Source organism: Calidris pugnax, unplaced genomic scaffold, assembly GCF_001431845.1.
Source record: "Calidris pugnax isolate Ruff unplaced genomic scaffold, ASM143184v1 scaffold34, whole genome shotgun sequence".
Classification (NCBI taxonomy): Eukaryota; Metazoa; Chordata; class Aves; order Charadriiformes; family Scolopacidae; genus Calidris; species Calidris pugnax.
This window is the reverse complement of record NW_015090771.1, coordinates 2206073-2215261: the sequence shown is the minus strand read 5'-3', so window position 1 is coordinate 2215261 and position 9189 is coordinate 2206073. Positions and strand designations below refer to the sequence as shown.

The following is a 9189-nucleotide window of genomic DNA, read 5'->3' as shown; positions in this document are numbered from 1 at the left end:
GGGTTTAATATTTTTCCTAGAACTTTTTTTTTTTTTTTTTTTTTTTTTTTTTTTTTTCCCCCAGGCGGAAAAAAAAAAAAAAAAAAAAAAAAAAAAAAGAAATGGAAATGCTATGATCCCCTGACGAGGCATAATCAGCGTGCAGCCCGTGTTCCCGAGAACAATCTGTTCTCTCAGCTCCCAAAGACAAGAGGAGCACCCAGGGCTGGGCTGCTGCCAGGACTGATAGGATGCCTGGAACGTGTGATCCCCATGGGAAGACAGCTCTCCGCGGGGTTACAAGGCAACTGGCTGCCTCCCTCCTCCTCTCTCCCACACACCTGATTGTTTTGCAGCATCCACAAAGCGTGTTTGTGTTCAAATGTCTCTGCACATGAAAGCTCACTGTTATTCTGCCTTACTTTCCATTCTTCCTTGCAAGCTTTTACCAACTTATGATAAGGGAGACACAAGATGGTTGCTGTTATTGTTAAAAGCCCGTGTGTCTTCAAGAGAGAAGTAGGTTCTTTGGGGTTTCTACTTTTTCTTTTTAATTGATCTCAGATTGAAATTCGACATTTAAAATTTGAGTCTGAAACATCCAAAGTAAGAACCAAAAGTGGAAAAGGTGAGCTTTTAAAGCTTCATTCAGAGCTTCTATGGTGAGAATGCAGGAATGATTAAAGTTCTCAGATCCTTGCATTATACCATAGTAAAAAATGATGTAGAGGGGCTTTTTGCACTCATCTCTACTGCAGATTAAGCTTGCATATTGAAAGAGTAAAATGCTGAGGTTTCTGCAGGTAGCTCACAGTGAAATTATGCTTCTCATCCACTAGAATTCCAGCGAAAATTTTAGGCTTTTAAGCTTGTTTAGTACAGTTTTCAGTTTGATTTTCTTCCATGCCTCAATCTTCAATAATATCATCCCTGGCCATCCACCCCCTCTCACTTCCCAAAGTTGCATGAATCCCCAGACTCCAGTGACTTCAGCTCACTCTTTTTTAGCTCATTGATTTACTCACTTCCCAAAGTTGCATGAATCCCCAGAATCCAATGATTTCAGCTCGCTCTTTCTTAGCTCATTGATTTTTTTTGCAGGTTGCCTCTCTGAGGTATTGCATTTAATAAACAAAAGGGGAAAGGAAGGTCCAAGTTAAAGGTGTGTGGTGGCAGAGCTTTGGGTAGGGAGCTGTGGGTGTTGGGGTGTTTTTCCTGAGAAAAGGGTTCTTTGAGGGGCCAAACTGGTAATCAAAGTTTTGAATAAAGCGTGTGATGAAGCATTCCTCAACGTTGACATGTTGCAAGTGCATGATGTTGCACTCGTTTGACTAACTTGTCTTAAAGTTGTTTTAGTTCAGGTGTTTGAAATTCATATGAAGAGGCACTGAAAGCGGTTTACAGCTCAGTCGCCTCTCTGATTTATATCAGAAAGGAAGTATAAGGTTACTCTTGGCCACCCCTATGTTTTATTCAGTAGGCACTGTCTTGCCTGTTGTTACACTGAAGTTTGAGCACAGACATAGGAATTACCAGCTGTGCTGGAACAGCTGAAATTCTTTGTCATTCGGTGACCTTCAGTTCCACAGGCTCAGGCCATGCCCTGCATCACCAGCTTGGACTCACCCTAGGCTGCAAATCTTGTGACACAGATGGCCTTGATCCTCTATTGACTCTGGGAAAGCAGAAATAAGACACTTTAATTTTTTCAGACCTTAATTTTCAGGGATATGTTATTTCCTAAGCCTTAACAGCACTGATTAAAATAATTAACTCTGCTCTTAAGTACAATCCCTAAAACTTTTTACAATATCACATTATGTGACAGTTGTGGCTGAAGCTTGTGATTATTTTTTTTGGTTTCATTTTTTGTTAAATTAAAGTTAAAAATAGAGGACAGTAAGTAAGCTTCTCTTTTCTGCTTCTGTTGCTCTTGGTGCAAGACTGCCTAGTTGTTCTGGGCTCCCAAGTCAGAGCTCTATGCTGTCTTCTGGCAAAGATGTGAGGCTGTTTCTGATGCTAGGATGTATTTTAAAGATGCCTTAGCTATGCCAGTAGTAACAGCTCTGTAGGGGATGGTTTGTTGCTTGTCAAGACACTACCAGAAGCTGTAGTGCTTTCTGACCTTGAGTCACTTCTGTGATGGTGGGAACGTTTGTCTGAAGGATGGTGCAGGATCTAAGGCAATACTTGTACAGGTCTATCTTACCTGAATGTCTGTCTCGTTTCCAGCCACGCAACAAAGTGGAACACAGTTGGCACAAAATCAGAGTTTGAGTTTGGATGTTTCATCTACTAAAGGATGGTCTTTTTCTTCTACAACGTCTCTAGAAGAAACCACTTCTGCTCCTGGAACTTCAGGTAAGTCTTGAAAACATGCATACTATTTTCCTATGCAAACAGTTACAAAGATGCAAGTAATTTTGAATCTCCTTCACTTGCACATTGTCCCAGAACAAGGGCTTCTTCTACAACGTCTCTAGAAGAAACCACTTCTGCTCCTGGAACTTCAGGTAAGTCTTGAAAACATGCACGCTATTTTCCTATACAAACAGTTACAAAGATGCAAGTAATTTTGAATCTCTTCTTCACTTGCACATTGTCCCGGAACAAGGGCCACCTCCTTATTCTTGCAGGGTATGCTATGTCCATGTCATCTATCTCTGAAGTTATGATGAGTGATGGGTGAACTTCAAAACATTCCTTTGGGATACTCAATGTCGTTACACGAGGATATAAATTACAAAAGATAATAGCAATCTTTATATATGCTGTATGTGGTCATTGTGTAGCATTGACTGCCAGAGGAGGTTATTGAGATAAATTTTCTGGCTGCAAAGCAAAGGAGACAAAGGAGAAAACAGCTATAATTTTTATGATTGTTAATAAATCTGGAGGGCAAATTAATGCGTGTTACCAATTAAATGACATTGTTCAAAGTACAACATGGTCACATGTCGGGTCAAAAAGATATTAATGCTTTCCAACTCCAGTCTAATTTTACACCAAAACACACCTAGAAAAACAGTTTTTATCCACTAAGCAACACTGAGGTGAATGTTGATGCCAGGTCATGAGAGTGATCATTTATTATGCTTCGAGCTGGCTTAACATTCCTAGATTTTGAAGAACCATTTATTCAGGTTTTCTTAAGGTCTCTTGAGCCTTCATTTCACTCTATACTTACTTTCATCTACATGTGTGTAAATCCAATAAGGACCCTGACTTTGTTTGCATATGCCAATTATTATTAATGCTTAACATCCCCCAGGGGATAGGGGGACTCTTTTTACAACTTCTGGATTGTGTTTGTGGGAGATAAGCATGCACGTGTACTGTGACTATTCCTCATAGAGGATAGGATTGGATATAAAAGTGGAGTACTATCATATGCTCAGTACGCACTGAAATGCTCAAAGCATAAAAAAAGATATTATAATAACAGCATTTTAAGGAAGTTGAGTTTTTTTAATTTTTAATCCAAGGCCACTGATTTACAGAGGATTCTTTGCAATTATTTCAATAAGTCTGTGCCCCATAATGCATATATTGTGAGCTGTAGTTGCTTGGTTATCCTGTTAGGCTTTGGGTCTATTGGCAGACGTGCATGGTATGGAAATCTTACCATTGGTACACTGCAATCAAGCAGAAAATCACAATTTTTTTATTAAAGGCGCTCTCACACAGGTAAATTCTCCAGGTTGAAATGTAATTGAATACACATCTGGCTGTGGATCACATGTGTTAATTACCTATTATAGAATCATAGAATGGTTAGAGTTGGAAGGGACCTTAAAGGTCATCTAGTTCCAACCCCTCCTGCCCTGGGCAGGGACACCTCCCACCAGACCAGGTTGCTCAAAGCCCCATCCAGCCTGGCCTTGAACCCCTCCAGGGATGGGGCAGCCACAGCTTCTCTGGGCAACCTGTTTCAGTGCCTCACCACCCTCACAGGAAAGAATTTCTTCCTAAGATTTACTCCCAGTCCTTCAGTTTAAAACCATTATTTACATTACTTATACAATTACATTTTACATTTAAAAATTTGCCCAGAAAGTTTTAAAACCTTCCTTGGGTGTGTTTGTGAAAGTCAACACCTTCCTCAACTCATTTTGCTGTAAAAGCAATAAATCTTCCTGAGCTTGGGGACTACCCAAGATACCAGGGCTATAATTGCCTGGCTGAGAAAGGAAGGTCCCATCTCTCCCAGGGGAGCCAGTCTAGGTGCTTGGCATAGTTTCCATATAGCTGTCATTTCTAAATCACTTCCTTCTGCAGCAGGATTTCCCTGCTTGTACCTTTCCTGTCTCCTCACAGCACCAACTCCTCCCTTTTTTGCAGCTTAAAAAATGGATGGTACCTGCAGTGGGGCTGGTGCTGCATCCCATAGGGGCTGGCAGAGCTTGCAAGCCAGAGGCACCCAAACCACAGCTTCTGTATGGGAGCTCAGGGGAACACAGATTAATGTTAAATTGATGCAAAACAAGATGTTTCTACTTGGTTTGCTCAACCAAAATAATTCAGCTGGCTAACCTCAAAGCAAAAGAATATATTTAGTTTTGAGACCATTTTCCATTTGAAAAAAAAAAAAAATGCCATTTTGGTGAAAATTTCCTTTCTTGCTGCAGCAAAAGAAAAGAGCACATCTTGAAGAGAAATTTCCAATCAGCCGTATCAAAAGATCAGGGTGTGGGAGGAATGCCACAGAGAGCTGGAGAGAGACTGAAACGAGTGGGGGAGCCTAGGAAAGAACTTGGAGAAACATCAGAGAACAGTATTGCTGTATTAAAGAAGATTGAAACCACCAGCCAGGGAGGAAGGGCTGTGTGGTGCTCACCCAGGTCAGAGAAGGGACTGTTCTCAGCTAAGAGAGCAACCTGCATGTGTGCCATTGACACACACACCTCTTCAACTTTAACTTAGGCTGTCAGGGATAATGTAACTCCTACTCATTCTCCGCCTCCACAGAGGATTGCTTGCTAATATTTAATTTTCCCCTTCTGTTTAATTAGTGAAAAAACAGAGATTTAATGGATCAGTCAAGAGTCTAAATACACCTGAGAATCTGCAAGCATTGTAGCTTTTTATTCTGTGACCTAAACAACACAAAAATCCGTAAAGCAGTATGAGCTTAAGTTCACCCAGCAGGATGGTAAGATCAAATGATCTATTATAATAAACTGTCAGATGAATCAACCTGCTGTATCTATTGATATCTTTATTGCACTCCTCCAATTATAAATCCTACTCACTTGATTCACAGGAGGCATCTCCCGAAGAAAAATTCTTATGACTAAGACAAGGAGGGTTTGACTCCTTTCTGTACGCAAACTGCGTAGGAATTCTGGATAGTGATATTAGGTAAAAATTACCCACCATATCTTCAGCTTCTTCACAAAGAGAGAGACACGAAAAAAGAGAAATGCCTGGGAGATAGAAAATATAGTAAAGCATCAGTTAACGCAATTACAGACACAATTACAGATCTATAGCATGGTCAGGGCAAGGAGGGTTTTTTAAAGTTCTTGCTGTTGCTTTGGTTTATATTGTGGTATCCCCTCTGAGTAATCAGCCAAATTTATTCATTTGTTTTGCCAGTGAACACAGTTTCTTGTGGCTGCCCTCCAAAAACAGAAGCAGAAAACTGCAGGGTATCCAGGCTGCTTAGGTAGCAGTTGTTGGAGAACAGAGTGGGGAGAGGTTAGTTATTGGTCTCTTTCTCCATCTGTCGAGATTCTAACCAGCGCTGAACTGACTCAGGCAGGTATTTTTCAAATCAAACCACCACCATGTGCCAAATTTTTTATCCTTGTCCTCCTTACTGCACAACAAGGGCTCAGCACAGCCAGCATTGCACACCTCACTTTTCATGATGAATCTGGAAATCTTCCCGGATTATTTATGCAGAGCATCTGCCCCCTAACTCGCCACACCAAAGGATGTGGAAAGCTCTGAAACAGGCAGCTCGAACAACTACAGTAGCTATGTTAGCAAGCAGAATGCTGCCTTTCCTTCTGTCCTCCTCTTTCTGTAGAGCAGCAGCATGTCACCCCACTACCAAAAAGGGCACTGGATGGTTATTTAGAAAATGCAAACTGAAATCACCTGCTGAACTGCTCCGATAAGCAGAGCTTTGTTTGTGTATCAGGGCTGAGCAATCTCTGAACAGAGGTTGAGCTGGCGCCTTGCTTGCATACTGGCAACTGGGGGAGAAAGAGGGGGGGACAATATTTTTCCTATTTAATTTTTCATGCTCTAGCAGAATCTGAGTGAGAGATCTTTAGGAAAGATGCTTGTAGTTTTATTGTGTGTAGCTGTGTGCAGTTTTTGAAAAATAACAAGACTCAGGAGTCTGCTGCAGTCCTTGAAGAAAGGGCAGTGGGCCACTGTCACATTTCCTACCTGGGATCATTTCTGCTGTTTGGATTTACTGAAGTGATGAGGTCTGGCTGGGACGGCAGCATGGATTTTTGTGGTGTTTGTGAGTAGTGAACTGCAGGTTGTCTGATCCTTCCTGTTTGCAGAGCCTAATGTCACCCATATACAGCTTTGACAAACCTTAAGTCCTTGGGGTGAGCCTGGATATCAGTCTTGGGCTTGACATGCTTTTTTGATTTGTTATTTGCTCTAATTTGAACCAAGATGGTTCACTTCTTTTTTTTTTCTTTTTTTTTTTTTTTGCAAGAGTGAAGTTAAAGGAAAATGTATAATTATGTTATAATCGTGAGGGGTTTTCTCAGGAAAGCTCAACTCTTCTCAGGCTTAGGAGATAAGGCTTGAAGTTTCATAGAGAAGTGACCTATTTGTAAGACTTGACAAGGTTTTCAGCCTTTCTCCAAGAATAGGCACACACAGGGCTTTACCGTTTGCTTGGTTGACCATTGCTGTGTGATCTTATGATACTTTTTCCATGGGATCCCACTCCTTATAGGCTGAAGGAAAGGCAATATTTGGGTAACACAGAATCATATCATATTTGGATGTTTCCTTAATGCTAGGTATATGTCCTGCTGTGTTCTGTTCTGTGTGTCGTTCCAAACCTCCTTTGATAGGCGAGTTATTAACTTCCCGAATGATCTTCCTTAGCTCTTATCATTAATGTTGCCCAAACATGCTATAAACATTGCCTAATGAATCATCACAGAGATGTTCTCTGAGCAAGGTGACAATGCTTTTTGCAGATGGATTAATGAGATGACAGAAAAGCTTAGGAAAAAAGTCTCCTCTGGATCCTAGGAAGCCAGTGTGAGATAACTGTGTATCTTCAGAGTACTCAGCATTGCTAATATTTAGTATGTTCAAGAATAGCTCTTATTGCTGTCTTTTAAGTATTTGGCTTTTCAACATGAATGCGCTTTTCATGCTTTTAAGTATTTGGCTTTTCAACATGAATGTGCTTTTCATGTGTTTGTGCTTCAAATGCAGTTAAAGCTCTGTCACGTGTATCGTTAGCAAAATTGGTTATTTGCACCCCAGTGGCTCAAGTGATCCACAGTTAAAAGAACATGCTTCATGCATGTCACAGCTCCGGTGGTAGGAGCTGTCTTTGTGCAAAGTATCAGTCCACAGCACAGAAAGTGCAGTGAGAGCATAAGGGTGGATTCGTGCTCCCTGGGGATCCCGGTCGGAAGAGGAGCCCTGCAACCCCAGGCACTCAGGGGAGAGGCTTCAGGGGTGCCTGGAGTTAGGGCTGCCTTCACACTGCTCCTTCTGTGGTCGCCCAGCCTGGTACAGCTGGGACATGGAGGACGTGCAGGTGGGTCATGTCCTCCCAGGGAGCTCTTGGGACAGGGTCAGATGCACCACGTTCCCCACAGATGCTGTGGCAGCAGTGAACCCTGAAAAGACCCAACAAGGGGGCTTTTATGGTGCCCTCCAGTCTAGAGGAGGGTGACCAGATGCTATGATTTATACATCAAAATAAGAAGTGAGTACTAAGGGTATATTGCCTAAGGGATTTTTTTCCATGGTAGGTCCAGTAATCCAGTGTGAGAGACCTCGCCAGGTGGGCAAAGTGTCAGTCACTAGCCCCTGGCAAGAGACAGTCTGTCTTGTGCAAACAGATAAATGTTTTGCTGCCAGCTCACGCAGGTGGATATTCTCAAAGATACAGGCGAGTTAGGTGCCCAGCTCCCTTTGACTTTAAAGTGATTGCAGAAGAGATTTAATGGGACATAATAAAAATTTGTGGCTAGCCTCCAAATATTCACACCCACCCTGATTTCCAAGCATGCTACAGTCTAGATACACAAAAGCAGCAGCATACTTGAAAAAAAAAAAAATAAAGAGCTAACAAAAAATTAGTGTTCTGCACCAAAAACTTGTGAAATGGCTGGAGGAAGCTGACAGTAGTGGGCCAGTAAGCATTGTTCACAGCGCTCTGCAAGGTCCATTTCTTCCTGATTACCAGTGCCTCTTACTCCTGCTGCTCGGCAGTCTGCTAGCCAAAAGCACCGAGATAATTAATGAAGATTCATTTTTAAAGGGTTTTGTGACACTTGAAGACGTGTCTCAATTAGGCATTTGAGGTTCTTTTTAATAAAACACTTATTTGTCAGTTAAATGCCAGCTATTCGCTCCCAGGCACTTAGTTGGTTTTGGCAGGAGGAATTTTTTAGGAATGTATCAATTAATTCAGGATTTTCTTCTCTTAAGCAGAATAATAACGCAGTGTAGGCTGTGCTTTGGATCCTACCCCCATTTATAAAGGACGTCTGCAAGCTTTCACAGCTCAGACTTTCTGGGCTTGGGAACAGTGTCAGTTCTGGGTCAGCATTTCTTGTGGGGTTAATGAGCACGGTCTTAGAGTCTGCCAGTTTGTGTGATGTGAAGACTGTGGACATCTGACCTTAGAACTGTTGCTAATAAACCTGTTCCTTCTGTTTTATTGCAGGCCTTCACGTGAGCTCCCCAAGAGAAGTGACAAGTAAGAGCTGTGTGCACACTGGCAAAAAGGGCTGGCGTGGGGTGGGAGGGGGGCAACCTGAGGAGAGGAAACATTCAGGGAACGAGGAGGCTCTGGGCAAAGTACAAACCTGAAATGTGGTACAGAAAAGCAGAGAATTGATGCTCAATTTGTAGCAATGAGTAACTTTTCTGTGATTTCAGCTGAATGCCATGTTAGACTAGCAGATACTGAAAAGAAAACGGGGTGGGAGCACAAAAAAAAAAAAAAAATCAGGCCGGGCATGATGAAAGGGGAATTTGATA

The 9189-nt window shown here is 41.9% G+C and overlaps 1 protein-coding gene across 4 annotated transcripts in view; it reads left to right on the top strand.

Annotated features, from left to right (window-relative positions):
* Window positions 1-9189, top strand: part of EMCN (endomucin) — a 94194-nt gene that overhangs the window by 49827 nt on the left and 35178 nt on the right. For 3 of the 4 annotated variants that reach the window (XM_014941338.1, XM_014941330.1, XM_014941317.1), the window contains 2 exons: window positions 2212-2340; window positions 8873-8905. In XM_014941338.1, the coding sequence (XP_014796824.1) occupies window positions 2212-2340; window positions 8873-8905 (162 nt within the window). The remainder of the gene's footprint in view (window positions 1-2211; window positions 2341-8872; window positions 8906-9189) is intronic. The other variant, XM_014941321.1, reaches the window with a different exon arrangement.